The 17,766-nt window shown below is 36.0% G+C and overlaps 1 protein-coding gene across 1 annotated transcript in view; it reads left to right on the top strand.

Annotated features, from left to right (window-relative positions):
- The window catches only part of LOC150096951 (eukaryotic translation initiation factor 2-alpha kinase 1-like), a 271,576-nt gene that overhangs the window by 87,333 nt on the left and 166,477 nt on the right, over positions 1-17,766 (top strand). Inside the window, exon 5 of the mRNA XM_090408100.1 lies at positions 14,887-14,944. Coding sequence (XP_090264226.1) covers positions 14,887-14,944 — 58 coding nt within the window. The remainder of the gene's footprint in view (positions 1-14,886; positions 14,945-17,766) is intronic.

Raw genomic sequence — 17,766 nt, 5'->3', positions numbered from 1 at the left:
ATTCAAATGGCATTTGAAAAACTGGACTTAGAACAATTCTGGTGTACACAGTTAGAACCTTATCCACAGCTGACAAAAGCAGCATTGCAGACACTTTTACCATTTGCCACCGCCTACCTGTGTGAAATGGGATTTTCATCACTTTTGAACATAAAACCAAAAATCGCTTAAATGCAAGTGATGACTTATGCGTGGCTCTTTCAAAAAAGGAGCCTTGCTTCAAAAGTATTACTGTGAATAAACAACGACATAGCCATTAAAAACTGAGATATTGTTTTGTATATATGTAAATGCATGTTTATTTTTCAATAAATAAATTATCTTGCAATAGATGTAATTTCCTAAATAAAGAAATAGAAACACATTTTTCAAGGTGGTGTGAGAACTTATTTTTAGATTCAAGGGGGTGCTGATCACTAAAAAGGTTAAGACCCACTGATCTACACCAATGTCATTTGCTGCCCAGCACCACCACTAGTATTTTCACAGACAATCACAAACTTCTATGTCCACACCAGGATTCGAACCCACAGCCTTTTGGCTGGAGAGCAAATATGTTAACCACTCGGTCAACCAGGCTATTAAAAGGATTAGTAAGAGTTCTTCTATTCAGCAACTAGAATTGAACTGTGATGCTCTTTCTTCAGATGGCACATGCCACTACCACTGAGCTACCCATGCACTTAAAAAGTTCCTCTAGTTGGTGACTAGAATCAAACTTGCGACTCTCTTTCTTCGGGGAGTTTAACTTTGAGAAGTGCAAACACCACTTCCGCTGAGCTACATAGGCTCACACATATATTTATCTTTTCATTAGGATGATGTTACTGGTCTGACAGATGTTTCAAACCACAGACTAGACAGAAACCTTAAAAGGCAAAAAATCCTCCTTTCGCTATCATATCAATTCTTATGTTTGAAAGTGGTATTTTTCATAAGCGAGCTCTAAGTTATTGAAATAATTGTAATAGTTAAAGAATGATTCCAGAAATCTTCAATTTGATGTTGTCATGTTATGAAAATAGAAGATATTATAAATACATCATTATTTCATAGCCAAATAATCCATTTTCAATCTTAAAAAATTTCAAACTTGACTTATGAGAATGACTGTATTAGAGTTGATAAATATATTATATTTCTTCAGTTTTTCTAATTTTGTGAATATTACACCATTTTTATTTTTAATGATTCCAATCCACAAAAAATTAGGAACTTATTGTACATTAATACTGCAAGTAGACTAAGGTTTTATCTTTATTTTTAATTTTTTAAATATTTTTTGTTTGTGACCAAACATGGAACTTTTTCAAACCACTTCATGCCGTCAATAAATCGGATAATGGTCTTGACACAGGCAATTAAATTCATCTCCCACCTACAACTGATGAGTTGTATGGCAGAGAAACAAAAGAAAGAAGAGATATGAGGGAAAAGAAAGCAGTGAGAGTGAAAGGAGGGGGGGGGGATTAGGAGAAAGTCTTGTAAAGATTGTCACACTCTCATCAAACACTTCTCTTATCATGCACTCATTACTCACATGCAAAGATTAAGGATAATAGTGAGACTGTTAACATACTGAAAGGGAAAGTGAGTGAGAGAGAGAGATGATTGTTTTGGCATGTACGAATGACTAACAGACAATAAGCATTGTACATGAAAAGATAAAAAAAGTTTCTGGATCAAGTGAAAAAGAAGAGTGAGAATAAAGATGAGGAGTCTACTGCCATGGTATGATGGGGACAAGTTGAGAAGAAGAGCCATGATGATCCAAAGTCAATGTTTAAGTGGTGCAGGAGGAATGTATTTTGTTTGTTCATGTGTGGAGTAAATTTGATTGATGGAAGAACTTATATATGAAAATGATGGCTTGCACTTGAATTCACCTGTTTTACACAAATATGGGCATAGGGCCATCCTTAGACTTGGGCAAGAGGGGCTCCTGCCCTGGGTCCCCACCAGTGGCATTGCATGCCCATTTTGGTTGGGTGTGCTGTCATGGCTCATGCAACCTGCACTACAAAATTCACCTCAGTTTGAACATATGATTGCATTGTTATCGATGTATGAAAGTTTTAAGAGTGTATAGCACATCATTGCTCATCTTAATTGGTCTAATGTAATTAATTGTACGATAATTTTGAATACTCTAATTTATCAATTAATTGTAACCAAATCTGCACAGTGTGGGGGACGTGTTTGTTTTAAGATACTATATATTAGAAAACAATAACGAAGGAGAGTGCTGTATTTGGTTGGTATATTTGAATTACTCAAAGGTGTAAAATTTGGAAGAGGAGGACGAAGCTTACCTCCTTCGACTATAATACTGTTTCCATTGTAAATATGGGCAAAAAAGTTATAAATTTATCAAAAATTATATATTAAAAACTTGTCTATATTATATATAAAAACTTGCCTAACACATCAGTTCACACTTCACACACACACAAAACAGATGAAACTCAGAAAACAAAAACCAGCAACTCATGACAAATGACAACGTTCAATTGGATATTGGTTGACACAATAGCCAATCACAGCCTCTAGGTGCAATTGTCTCAGAGCTCACTCTGTCTCGCAACATCTGTATATTTTTTCAAAGGGCTCAAAGGTGTATGTATGTTGAACACACACACCCGGGCTATTAACGTGAATGTGATGCAATGTTTATGCATCGAAAAGTGCCCTCTTCATGAAGAGGGCACTTTTCTTCATGAAGCATTAATATATTGTGTTTAATTTTAGGAATCACATGAATTCTGGATACAGTTAGGGGAGTCTTTAACGAGAATAAATGCAAAAATATAATATTTTGAGGATGACCACTGCACACCTAGCACACACTGAATATGTGCCCCTGGTCCCCACATATAACAAACACACACAAAAAAAAAAAAAAAAAAAAAAATTTATTAAATAAGAGGGAAAAAAAGGGAAATTTTTGCTATTGCCTTTTTGTTTCTTATCTTGAAATATCAATTTTGGCATTACTTTTAATAGAATGCCAAGAGGTAGGGACTCTTTTGACTAAAGGTGAGTTAGCTGGTCTCATACGGAGGCAGGGGATTTTTTTCACCTGGAAACTTGGTTTTTTTTTTCCTACAGAACAGGAAAACCAACCCCATGAACACACGCATCTACAGACAGAGGACACACTGGGAAGCATAGGTCTAACCACCTTATCATCGAGGAGGTCGCAGTTTTGAATCATAATAGGCCATGCCTAATACGAACGTAACAGGCCATTAGGGCCTAATATACGTATAAGAAAGGTTAATAGAATACAAAGTGTGTGAAAATCTTGATTATAAAAATATTAGTGATTTTGCTGATATGAAGACAAGAAAAATAAATTTTATGTAATAAATATATAATAATTTATGAATTATATATGTCTTGGCTGGCCTGGTTGGCCGATGATTAGCGTTTCCACTCTCCAGCCAAAAGGCTGCATGTTTGACTCCAGCCATGGGCATGGATGTTTGTGATTGTCTGTGAAAATCTAGTGGTGGTGGGTGGTAGATGGTATTGGTGTAGATGATGATGGTAGTTGCAGTGGAGACAGAGTTGTAGATTAGATGCCCTCCCTCGATGAGTCTTTGGACTCCCTGAAGATGTCATGTAATAATAATAATAATTTATTATTATTTATCCAAATATCTGGCATAACTGGCCACTCAGACATGCATAATAATAAAATTCAGCTGTCTGATATTTTGTTGACTCATAAAAATCATAACCTTACCTATAATTTTCAATTTTGTCCTTACAAAGGTATATTTATCAGGGTGGGAAGATTGAACATATTTTATTGAACAGTTCTTTAGCTTGATTTGTAACTTTTAAATATTTAGACATAAGGCAAATGGGCCTCTGTTTATACTCTTGCCTTTGGTCCCACAAGCATTAGAAGAGGGGTGTGTCTGGTCACCTGGGTTTTTGGGAATATGGAAGTTGTGTAGAAGATACAAGAGCAAGAAGTGAAAATAGTGACATCTGTGGAATGTTAAGCGAGCTCATTGAGCTTTGTAGGTTACAAATTCAATTCTAGTTGGTAGATGAAAAAGAGATGATATGATTTATTATTATTATTGTGCATGAACTTCCACGGAATCCAAAGACTGATCGTGGAAGATCGTGAAGAATTATGGAGAACTAGCCATACAATATCTATCATACCTCTCCTTGAACCCATCAACAGACAAAGCACTGACAACTGACTGGCAACCTGTTCCATTCGTTCATTACTGTCCACTCAAAATCTTATCCTCATCCTTAATAGCCACACTCTTACTCAATTTCTAGGGATGACCTCTTGTTCTATCCCCCCCCCCAAGCCAATTGCTGAAATATTGTATCAATCCTCTAAAACCTTTAAGTAACTTAAATGTTTTTATCATATCCCCTCTTTTCTCCTCTCAGTCAACTTTTTCAACTCACAAATCCTCAATCTGACCTCATAGATAGTATTCCACACCATCTTGGTCATTTGTCTCTGAATCCTCTCCACTGCTTTCTCATCCCAAAAAAATCCAGGTGATCAGACCTTAGCACAGTAATCGAGATGTAGACATAGTGCTTGTTAGTGTGTTCTTCAATAATCAAGTAATCTTGTGAGCTGCTAGGGCAACTTTAACAGTGTACCTTCTAAACTTCAAACCTATCTACTATCACCAGCAAATCCTTAACTCCAATTTCCTTCCTCACACAATTGAAACACAGTCAAAAACAAGATACCATTCAAACAACAATCTGACTGGTGATACAAAGCAATTCAGATTCTAGCCAAGAATCTAAAAATAGTCTGTCAGGTAGCATCATAAAATATGGACTGTTCCAAGTAATGGTGTTTTTAGTAGATCATGTGTGAACAATTTGTTGATGTTTAATTCTTGTAAATAGTTGGAAAGCTCTGAAATTGCACCAAGGACACCAATAACAATTGAGATGACTTTAGCATGTTTATGTCACAGCCGGTGATTGCCAGATCTCCATATTTAGACTTTTTTTTTTCCAGTTCCTTGTTGTTGATGTTGTTATTAGTAGATACCACAATGTCAGGTCTATTGTATTCCAAAGGCTGATCAGTATATATTCTGAAGTCTCAGAGAATTTTTGCTGTTTCATTTTTCAATACTGTTTCTATTTTATGCTACCACCAGTTATCGTCAGAAGTAGGAAAAAACCATACTTTTTGCATATGCGCCAATGAAGTATTTTGGTCACTTGATCATGGCAGTATTTATAAGCAATTTGGGTTATATCATAGATGTCTGGTGTTATTATTTTGAAGTATTGCAAAATGAAACACAGTGTCAGAACATTGGCAGAAAATATTTCAAAAGAATACAGTCAGAAGTACACATCAATACATATGGTAGAAAAGCCTTCAAAACCTTAAATGTGGAAAGGCAACTGAAGTAGATGATATTCAACCAGAAATGCTCAAATACAGGAGGTATAAAAGTTTTATTATTCTTAGTATTATTAAGAGAGAGACCTCCAGGGAGTCAGGGACTCATTGAGGGAGGCCACATACTACATTCACCAGCTATCATACATATTCTTGCATTCATTCACACCGTTTGCACTCACGACATCCAATGGCAATCAATTCCAATCACACCACTCTACAAGAGAAAAATCTAGCCCTCACTCCCTTCTTAGGCAGCATTCATTCTCAGCTTCCAAGGATGCCTTCTTGTCCTTTCCCCATCCTCTATAAATTGAAAAATTCCATCAACTGAAATCCTGTATGACACATTCAGAAGTTTCTAAGTCTCAATCATATCGCCCTTTCTCCTGTTTGCTAGTGTCTGCAGTCTACAAATTCTCAATCGTCTTCATAATCAGTATTCCACAATCCTGATATCATTTTTAACATTCTCCTTTGCACTCTCTCTCTCTCTCCACTATACCAGAATCACAACAGAAACCAGGAGACCAGACCTGTGCACAGTAGTCCAAGTGAGGCCTTATTAAGGCCATGTAAAGAGGTAAAATGACATTCTTATCTTTACATGTGAATGTTCGTTTTAGCATTGCAATAATCTTTTGAGTTGTATTTGCAATCTTTGCTACATGGCCTCTGAACTTCAACTTCTTATCTACTAACACTCCAAGATCCCTAGCCTCGTCAGTTTCTTCTAGCATAATCCCACCAATATAATATGACATTGGATATCTAATCATGCCAGAGTGAATGACTTTACGTTTACTGACATTAAACTGACATCCGTTTTCCCATGCCGACAATTCCAGCCTATTCAAATCATTCTGCAAGTACTGCATATCAGCAGCATTCCTAATTACCCTACCTATCTTTGCATCATCAGCAAATAGCTGTATGTCGCTTGTCAAATCCTTTCCAATATCATTAATGTATAGATTGAATAATAGTGTACCAAGCACTGATCCTTGTGGTACACCACTGGGTTACCTTAAATCTTGCAGACTCACACCCCATAAATCACTTTTTGATATCTGTCAGTTAGCCATCCTCTTATTCATGCTAATATTCTATAATCCAAACCTATATTCTCCAGTTTATGCAACAGTCTACCATGCTATATTCTATCAAAAGCCTTAGCAAAATCTAAAAGTATCATTGGGTATCCATTCCCCTTGTCTAGTTCGATGGTAACATTGTTATAGAATGTGAGCAAGTTGCTGAAACATGACCTTCCCTTAGTAAACCCATGTTGCTCATTTCACTATCAACCCATTTCTGAAGCTCTAACCAATTTTTCCAAAATCATCACCACCACTCCTGAGATACTAATTGGTTGATAGTTGGATACATCGATCTTTGCACAACCATTATGCAATGGAATTGCCTTTCTTTCCATTCCTGCAGAATCTTCCTTGGTCAAAGGAATAGCCAGTTCAGCTGAACACTCGTTTAGCACCCATCAGTTCCTGTTGCTGAATTCTTATTCAGTTTGTGCAACAGCTCTAATACTTCATACACCTGAGTTTCTTCATCCAGTGAAGAGGTAGCAGTGAGCTCAATGTTGCGTACACCAGGTTGATAGCTTTAGTTGATTTAGAGCTTTAGCTCATTAGTTGAACAACCTCTTCTGCATCTGTTACTCTCATGCCATCTGCATTGAGAACAGTTATTCTTTCATATTCATTCTTTCTTTTACTTGCTGAATATTGAAGAATGTGCATTGTCTTGCATGCAGAGCCAGTTTCTTTTCATACTCAGTTTGCTTTCCGTACAACAGTTGTGACTATTCTAGCCTGCTGCTTATAATTTTCATGGAAGGAATACCATGCACATGGTATTCCTTCCACATCATCCTTTTCTTACAAATCTCTTGCTTAATAAGATTACACATCTATTTGACTCCTACCCTATTTGTTCTTCGAACTGTCAGGACACATTCTGATTGCACCATTTAAGTATTGTTTAAATGCTTAAATGGAAGAATATTGACAATATTCTTCCATTTGTCTATTCCATTTGACTATTGTCAATATTCTTCCTTAATGGAAGAATATTGACAATAGTCGATATTCTTCCCATCCAGCAACCAATCCAATTCCTTTGAACTCAGTATACTCCTCAGTTGGCCATAATTTCCTGCTTTGTAGTTCAGCATGTAACCTTTTCTGAATGGAACATTCATAAACTTAATCACTTCCCAAGTGAGTACTGCATGATCACTGATAACTGACACTATAATCAAATCTAACACTCTTTGACCTCGAGTTCCTTCTATCACATTCTGATTGAGGAAGTTGTCCCTCAACAGCTCAATAAATTGATTTCATTCTTCTCGTGAGATTTACTGCTATCCAATCAATATTTAGATGATTAAAGTCTTCCATTATGATTACTCTTTTTGCACTCATCTTTTCTATTTGGTTATGCATTTCTTCATCACTAGCATCTGATCCATCACGTCTTTATCAACACCCCACTATGTAATTGATTTTGTTAGATTCCACCTCACACCAGATGGCTTCACACTCACCGCCACACGAAATACTGTTAGTAGTATTACTACAATCATAGGTCTCAACTAATTGGATTCATGTCATCTGATATCATTTGCAGCACGCCTCCTCCTATCCTCTCTATCCTTCCTAAAATTACTGTGTTCTTTATGCTCGATACCGGTTAGCATATCTGATTCTGACAGCTAGGTCTCACTAATGCCTGCAATCTGAGGTCCCAACATATTGACCAAAGCAACAAACTCTACTCCTTTGTTTCTGATACTCCTAGCATTCGTGTACAGACATAATTATTTACCTGCATGTTCTTTTGTATACTCTTGTCTGCAGTCTGCATGACACAGTTGGACAACTTGTAGATCTCTATTCTTCTCTAGTGCCTTATACATGTAGACATCTTTGCACATGTGTGATGGATCCAAACCTGATGAACACAAAGTCGAAATTGTTCTCTCCTCTTCTTCAACATTTCCATGATAAAGCCCATTCTTGACATTAACACAGTTATATAACATTGTCACTCTTACACTTGCATTCTCACCATTCTTCCCTTTATAATTTAGTTGCCCTGACTGTCTATGTTAGGTCTCATACCAGTTATTAGTTTTTCAAGACTCCTGATACCAAACGCATTCAGGTGTAGACCGTCCCTTTTATACAAATCCAATCTTCCCTCAAACACACTCCACACTTTTGAAGGAATTCAAAAACTAGCATTTTTGCTAGTTTTTGAATTCCTTCTAGACAGCGTATGCATCGAATCATATGCCATCATATCCCTTCTTAATTCATTTTTATCATATGGAGGTAAAATACTGACAATTTTCACTTTCTCATTCTTCACCTTTGCCTCTTCCAAACAACCCTTTCATTTTCTCTCTCATACTGAACTTATTGCTAGTTAAGTCATCAGTACTCACTACAATTATGATCTCTTTTACTTTTCTGTTTTTGTATTGCTTCCTTTATATGCTTAATTTTTCACTCCAGGAAAACTCGAAGTTTTCCAGTAATATCTTAATAAAAAGTATTTGAGCTAGAGTTTATACTACCCATCTGTTAAAAAAAAAAGGGGGGCAGGAGAATAAAACCCTGATTGTGATAATTATTGAAGAATTTTCCTATTGAATGTTCCAGGGAAGATTACTCATCCTCACAACCTCTTTTTGGACATGTCAAATAGAAGTGGTGAGGATCAGATTTCTGCTTTTTGTGCTCATGTATATAAAAGGGAAATTAAACTGAATGTGAAAATTACCAAGCATTTCCTGAATATTCCTTGTAAGATTTATTGGGAAAAGGCTAAGAAAAATGATGGAAAGGAAGCTTGGAGAAGAAAAGACTGGGTTCCTGCCAAATAGAGGTTGTCCTGAACAGAATTTCACTTTAAGGCAAATAGTTGATAAATCATGGGAATATAATAAGGATTTTTTTTATTGGATTTTTGTATACCTTTAAAAGACATAATGACAAGGTGCCAAGAGAAAAGCTGTTTGAAATGTTGCAGTTATATAGTGTAAATCTATCTATATGTTCACTGGACATTCACAGATGCTGTATGGTCACTCCACTGCTCAGTGATGTGCCACACTAGGCCTTGCCATGTAGTCCTGTTGTTTGCTTTTCTGGAGACTTTCTCTCTGAAGATTAGTTGTTCCACACGCACCATCCATCCATCTCATTGATGGTCTACCCCTTCCTGTTTTTCCAGGGACTTTACCTTCTATTATTGTTCTGAGAAGCCCTCCTTCTATCCTTTCAATGTGTCCAAAATATTTTAACTTTCTTTTGTCAGTATCCTTAAGGAGCCTTAAAGTTCTACTGATCTTTTCTAACACCCATTCATTTGTACACCTTTCAGTATATGATATCCTCAACAGCCTTCTGTAGCATCACGTCTCAGAAGCAGATATCCTTTTCTTATCTGACTTCTTTAGGTTCCAAGTCTCACATCCATAAGTTGCTGTTGGAAAAACAACTGCATTCAAAATCCTCAACTTTGTTCCCATGGAGATAGATACATCCTTATAGATTTTAGACAGGTCTCTGACTGTTGTTTTAGCCATTCCTAACCTTTTTCTGACATCTTCTGAACAGCAATTCTTCACATTAATAATGGATCCCAGGTACTCAAACTTGCTGACTTCCTCAATTCTTTTTCCATTAAAGTAAACTTGTTTCTCAAGAGCTTCCCTGTTTGTATTTCCTTTGAGAACCATAATCTTTGTCTTGCTAGGATTTAGTTGAAGTCCTCTGTTATTACTGATCTTGTTAATTATGCCAAGGATTTGTCCTAGTTTTTCCATGTCATTGCAAAAGAGTACTGTATCATCAGCATACCTTAGATTGCTGATCAATCTACCTCCTGATTCCTGTCTTGAGCTTATCCAATGCTTCATGCATGATGTCCTCCGTATATATATATACTAAACAAGTGAGGAGAAGGTAAACATCCTTGCCTTACTTCATATCCAACCTGAAGCCAATCAGTCAATCCAACACCTGTTCTTACTGTGGCTTCTTGCTCCCTGTACAAGTTGGCTATCAACCAGATAGTGTTTTGAGGAAAACCCATTCTTTTCATTACTTATTCACATGCTGAACACAATCAAAAGCTTTAGAGTAGTCTAAGAAACACATTACCAGAGGAAGTCTAAATTCTTTATATTTTTTCTATGATTTGTTTAAGGCAAAGGATCTGATCTCTGGTTCCCTTACCTTCCCTAAAACCGGCTTGTTCGTCTGGCATCTCTCCTCAACTTTGGCCTCAATCCTATTTAGCATGATCTTCAATAAAATTTTGCTTGCATGAGATATTAAACTAATAGTTCTATAGTTGTTGCAAACTTTCATATCTTCTTTCTTATGTAGTGATATGAAAACAGATTTCTTCCAGTCTCTAGGCCATGATTCTGTCTCCCATATCCTTGTAATCAATCTATGAAATACTCTTATACCTCCATCTCCTGTAGCCTTAATTAATTCTGCTGGGATTTCATCTGCACCTGGTGCCTTATTGTTGTTAAGCTGCTTAACTGCTCTTTCAACTTCATGCCTAAGTGGAGGAGGTTCCAAATCAAAATTTTCCTGGTGAGAGGGCTCCTCCACATTTTCTTTATCCACTCTACTGTACAGTTCCTCACAGTATTCTTTCCATCTGTTTTTGATTTCCATTTCTTCTGTTAGTAATGCTCCATTCCTGTTTTTTATGACATCAATTTGGGCTTAAAATTTTGCTTTAATTCACGAAAACATCTTTTTATAATTGAGCCTCCTCATCTGGAACTCTATCTCTTCACATTTATTAGTATAGAACTTTTCCTTGTCCTGCATGATGGCTCTTCTGACTTCTCTATGTAATCTCTTATATTCTTCAGTCCCTGTGTCTCTTTGTTTTTCCAACCGCCTTCTTTTGATTAGTTCCCATGTTGAATTCGATATCCATGGGTCTCTTGGTCTTCTTATTGAGCCGAAATACTTCTTGACTGTGTCCTGTATTATCACCTTAATTCCTTCCCAAAGCATTTCTGGTGAGTTCTCCTCATTTGTCTCCAGAAAATCATTCAATCTAGTGGAATGTGCCTGACTTGGAAGTTTTCAGAGTCTTAGTCTTACTTTGGTTCTTACTAGCTGATGGTCTGTACCACAATCTGCTCCAGGACAAGTGTGCACATCAGAGATGCTTGTCTTCCACTGCTGGAGAGCCAGGATGTAATCATCTGGTGCCTTGACCCATCAATGTTAGATGTCCAAGTATAGATCCATCGTGGATGTTTCTGGAAGCAGGTATTGGTAATAACTAATCTGTTAGCATGGGCAAATTCCAACAGTCTTTCACCACAGGTGTTAGGTCCACCTATACCAAACATGTCACATTCCAGCCTAACTCTCATGCTCTTTCCCACTTTTGCATTTAAGTCCCCTAAGATGTAAAAACTCGATGTTACAAGAAATAATAATACCTCTAATACATCAATTTTTACAGTAGGGACACACCTTAAAAACCTTGTATAAAATATATCTATGCTTCCTATGTTTAAATTTTGTATGAACACCAAAATAAGCCCAAAGGGAATTGACTCATTCATTGTTTTAAAAACAGAAGTAGGATGTTTGAAACCAAGGGTATTGTCTATAAGTTGGCAGTTTCCTTTGAAAAGTGTTTACAAGTCCTGTAGCAGTTGACCTTCAAGGTCAGTATTGAAAACACATGGCTAGCATCAAACAGAAAGTCCTGTAGGCCACAGCTGGATTAAGGACGTAAAAGGGGAAGAATAAGATTTGTCGGCGAAAGCTCGAGAACTGCCAAACTCGTACTGTTGTGCAGGGTTCTCGTAACTATGCACAAGACATGCACGGGGACATTTGGGGTCCCATGACCTTAAAGAAAAGTGCAGGGGTAATGAGATATATAAGGCTCGGAATTTTGTTGAGGGAGGCTTCCTGTTTTCATCTTGCATGATCTGTCCACAAGAGGTCAAGAAGGAGAGGTGCCGATTAGTTCCAGAGGGGAGAGATGGGAGGGAGTTTCCAGTCCGAAGCCAAGGATAACCCAGAGGTTACAGTCTAAGGAAGAAATCTGCCATATTGGTCCAATCCTTGCCACTCTGTTTGAGTATGTGCATGCCCATCGACCTTCACAGTTCCTTGCCAGTCAATTCCAGTTGCCGGAAGAAACCTATCCAGTATCCTGTTGGCCAACGTGATCCTTCAACAGTGCCCTGAGACTCCCATCGAGGAAAAGAAGAAAACATGGAATGGAGAAGAGACTCCTGAAGTGCCTGTAGAAAATAAATGGAACAAGGAGGGAAGACGTGTGCAAGATAGTCAAAGACCCACATGAGTCAGTATGTTCATTTCTTTTATGTGTGCGAATTAAGACAATTCCCCTAAAAGAACTGTTAAACTGTTTGGTATAGAAAAAATAGAGTTAGATGGTCAAAGACCCACATGAGTCAGTATGTTCATTTCTTTTGTGTGTGCGAATTAAGACAATTCCCCTAAAGAACTGTTGAACTGGTTGATATAGAAAAATAGAGCTTTATTGTGCATTAATTACTCATAGATCTGTATAAATGATTGATAAGCTAAACATGAGTGTAGTTAACTTCCCTAGGATGTAATTGGGCTAATTTGAATTCCCTTTTAATGATTGTATGTACTAATTTGATTGCTTGTTGTCAATAATAGGAATATTTAATCTAGAAAGGATGAAATTATGCTAATGTGATCACCAGTCTCATAACTAAGTTCTTAAATTAGAGAATGAGAATCTAAGAGACATATAATGTATGCTTGCATAAAGGCTAATTATGATTGTTTTTCGCACCTAAAATATTTGCTTAATATATATGAAAAGTCTCTGAAAAATTTATAATATAAAATGTACCAGTTGAGATTTAATTGAGAGGGCATGAGAGAGTTCATTAAGGATTATACCTGAGAATATTTTCAAGACTAAGAATTTCTAAGGTGAATGAAGTATTAATTTCATGTATTGTATATAACTATCTGACCAGTAATTAAATTTTGATTGTTTATTAATACATAATAATTCTGTCTCAGTTTAATCTTTTTTTGCAATGCACTCCCAAATAAAACTAATTCGGACCTGTAAGGTGGGAACCCGGAAGTTATTGTTTATTTAAGTTCAATCTAGAAATTTAGACCATGACTGCAAACTGTGTCTAAGTTAAGATGTGAATAAGTTATTTGTTCAACTAAGGTACTAATGCTCTTTTGTGTCATAAGGGGAACTCCTGAGGTGTAGTCTTGAAATTCAAATAAATATCTAGAGATCCCAGGCACAAGGGGAGTACTTTAGAATAGGACTAAAAGGGAGTAAACTGGAACTAAGATTTTCTCTATAGAGAAACCCCCTAAGAGGAATTAGAAGTCGATATAAGGTAAAGAGATATATTACGAATGACAACAATACAGCATATGAATTATATTTAAATAAGTAAGCATATAACAATATAAATAAATAAAAATTAAAGAAAGATGAAGATATTACAGTGTCACAGCAGCTGATAGGATAAAAAATAGCAGTTGATACAATTAAAAACTAGCACGTTTACAGCATGTCTCTCCTTGGTAGGCAGTCCAAAACAGTTTGTAAGTTTTCATAGAATTCCTCACTCTCTTCTTCTTCTTCAGGCCTATCCGTGTGGGGTGCATAAACTACCACATTTGATACATTGGTAGGCTGAGCCTTAAGTCTAATAGAAAGTATCCTATCATTAATGGGGTTATAATCAAGAAGGCTTCTTGCCTGAGCTGTCTTCAGTATCACAGCTACCCATGATGTTTTGAGTCACCACCTGAGTAAATAACTAGCTTACCATCCTATCTTTTGAAGTGAATATAGTGTAAATGGGACATTATATCAAGCAATACATAGTCTACATTTCAGTTGTAAGTCAGAAGTTAAAATTGAAGTACAAGAAGATAGTTTGATAAGTTTAAGGAGGATGGTAAATCCTGTATTATTCTACAGCCGGGTACAAAACTCGGATCGAAATCCTAGAGTTTCATGCCAAAAAACGAGCCCAAGTGTAAGTAATCACTTGGGTAGTACAACACCAGGGCAACTCGGAACAAAGGTGGAGCAAGCTCCGTCACTATCTTTAATATTCTCTCATAATGTAAAACGCAGCTCCTAGTGACCTCTTCTCATAATGTAAAACAGTAATACATCTCCTAGGATATGATAGCATTACCTGCAGTTTTTGTCCAGTAATCTTCAGTTTACACAATGAGTCATGTTGGATTTCTTCATAAGAACGTAATTTTTCATAAGTGATGAATAAGAATTCCAGTATCATTTCAGTTTTTCATCTGAACCTTGTATTAAACTCACTTTTGAAAATTCAACCATCATTTAAATTTATTACTTATATCCTTGTCCATTTGCAGATGATTCATCTCTCTCATCTTCTGGTGAAGGAACTTATTCAGGTACTTCTTATGCTAGGTAAGCATTATCTTACTCATTTAAAGTATACATGCACATTTTTCACATGTAAATATAATAGTGGGAATTAACTAGTAATAATGATGCCTTTAGTTGGAAAGACCTAGATTTTGAATCCTGTCTGCTAGGAAGCAAAGAACATTTTTAAGGGCTTGTTCAATTAAAGGTGAGGTAGCTGGTCTTATATGAAGTGTTAGGGTTTATCCTTTCTGGAAACTCAGGTTTTTCTTCCCACAAGACAGGCCAAATAGAAGAGAATGCACACAATCACCAGATATAGCAGACTGTACAGTTGAGATTAAACTGCCTAATCATAACTTTAAGTTTCTACCAAGCCAAGTTTCTTGGCAATGATAGGTTGACACTAACACATTATGTAGAAAATGAAGATGAACTGTGCATTTTCTAATACAATTCTGCAAAGAAATAACTTTGCACATTTGTGTTTGTTCATTATGTATTCACATAAAAAGTGAATTGTCTGATTGCAATGAACTCTGTATCTAGTTGATGACATGAGAAGTAAGGCTTGAACTCTCTGATTCTAGTGATCTTATGCAATCTTGGTGTTCTTTTATTCTAATCTGAGCAGAACAGCCAATCTGCCCAAAAGAGTAAAGTTGACATGAACATGTGTGTTTGATAGACGCCAGCTAAGGATAATGGAGGCATTCATTTTAGAAATTATGGACTTTACAACCGTGTTATAAATAACTATTTTAATTTCCCGACATTTCGATCTTCATATTAAGATCATCATCTGGAGTATATACTAATATACAAGGACAAGCTGAGTTACATTTCACACAGTATGCTAAAGAGACAATGATTTGATCAACAGTTATTCTACTGGCATGACCTCTAGTAAAAATATAATATAAAAAAAATAAAAACAATAAAATTAATTAATTATTTAGAAACTACATCAAAGCTAAATTCTATTTAAGATAACATGAGGGAAACGTTCTTTCATGTAGATAGTTTTCTTACAGTAACAATGATGTCCTAATTTAATATGACAATTATTATATTAGATTTGAGATTCTGGATTATCTACAGTCCTGTTTATAGTTAACTCTTAGGGAGAAAGGTTCCGTGGGTAGAATATGTGCCTTCCATATGCTTGGGATTTTTAGACCATCATTATTGTTCAGATTAGGGTAGTTAATAAGAATCTCACAGGCTTCCTTAAATTTTGGTGTGATAAACAACTGGTGCTTTTCCAGTCAATTCTATGTAAAGTGTTCAGGGCATGATCAGAAAAGCCAGCTTCACCATAGTTATATTTAATATGTCATTTATGTTCTTTTTGTCTGATAAGAATTGTGCAGTATATTCCAGGGTGGGCCAGCAGAGGGTGGGTCTTTGGATGAGTTGAGTAAGCTTTTTAATTTTGCAGGAGGTGTAAAGGTGGCTTTGAGGTTGTATTTTTGTAGTATTCTATTTATTTTATCTGATGTCCCTTTAATGTAAGGAATGGTTATAGTTTTATTGTAGTCTGGTTTATCTTTGTTTTTTATTGAGGTCTTGTAGAGAATTTTGTTAATAGTGTTTTGTCAGTAACCATTTTTTTTTTAGGAAAGTATTGCTGATAACTTTAAATTCGTCTTTAAGCTCTTGTTCATTGGAGAAAATTTTCAAAGCCCTGTTTTTTAGAGTATTAATGACACCTAGTTTTTGTGTTGGGTGGTGGTAGGAGTTTATGTGTATATATTGGCCAGTATGTGTTGGTTTCCGGAAACAGGATACACAATTCCTATCAGACAAAAGAATATAAACGACACATTAAATATAATAACTATGGTGAAGCTGGCTTTTCTGATCATGCCCTGAACACTTTATAAAATTGACTGGAAAAGCGCCAGTTGTTTACATCACACCAAAACATGGTATGAACGTAAATTTAAGGAAGCCTGTGAGATTCTTACCACCCTAATCTGAACAGTAATGATGGTCTAAAAATCCCAAGCATATGGAAGGCACATATTCTACCCACGAAACCTTTCTTCCTAAGAGTTAACTATAAACAGGACTGTAGATAATTCAGAATCTCAAATCTAATATAACGATTGTCATATTAAATTAGGACATCATTGTTACTGTAAGAAAACTATCTATATGAAAGAACGTTTCCCTTATGTTATCTTAAATAGAATTTAGCTTTGATGTAGTTTCTAAATAATTAATTAATTTTATTGTTTTTATTTTTTGTATATTATATTTTCACTAGAGGTCATGCCAGTAGAATAACTGTTGTTCAAATCATTGTCTCTTTAGTATACTGTGTGAAATGTAACTCAGCTTGTCCATGTATATTTGTACATACTCCAGATGATGACCTAAATGTGAAGGTCGAAACGTCGGGAAATTAAAATAGTTATAACACAGTTGTAAAGTCCATAATTTCTAAAATGAATGCTGATCACCGTGCAACACTAAAAGAAAGAGTAATGGAGGCAATTTAATAGATGGTAGTAAAGAAGATAACTTTCATGCTGGTTTGAATTTAGTGTACAGATTGCATTTGCAATGAACCCTTGCTTTTTTTGTTCACAAGTTGCTTTAAGGTAGGGTATAGAAATCCACTTCACATCAGATTGTAGTCTGGCTGAAGGATGATAAATATCAATTATTATCTGGATGGTGATTTCCTTATATCCATTACACACGAGACAACAAAGTATTTCATATTTTATTTAATTCTGGAAGAAGGGAGTCCATACATCAAATTGTATATTCTCTGTGTACAAGACTTTTGATAATACTTGTCTTGTTTGAAGGATGACTTGAAGCTGGGTGGATATACCTGACAGGAAGGAATA

The sequence above is a fragment of the Typopeltis vanoorti genome, chromosome 18 (assembly GCF_054136105.1).
Source record: "Typopeltis vanoorti isolate ZY-2024b chromosome 18, IOZ_Tvanoo_1.0, whole genome shotgun sequence".
Taxonomy (NCBI): Eukaryota; Metazoa; Arthropoda; class Arachnida; order Uropygi; family Thelyphonidae; genus Typopeltis; species Typopeltis vanoorti.
Note: the sequence above shows the minus strand (reverse complement) of the source record. Positions and strands in the feature narration are given on the sequence as shown.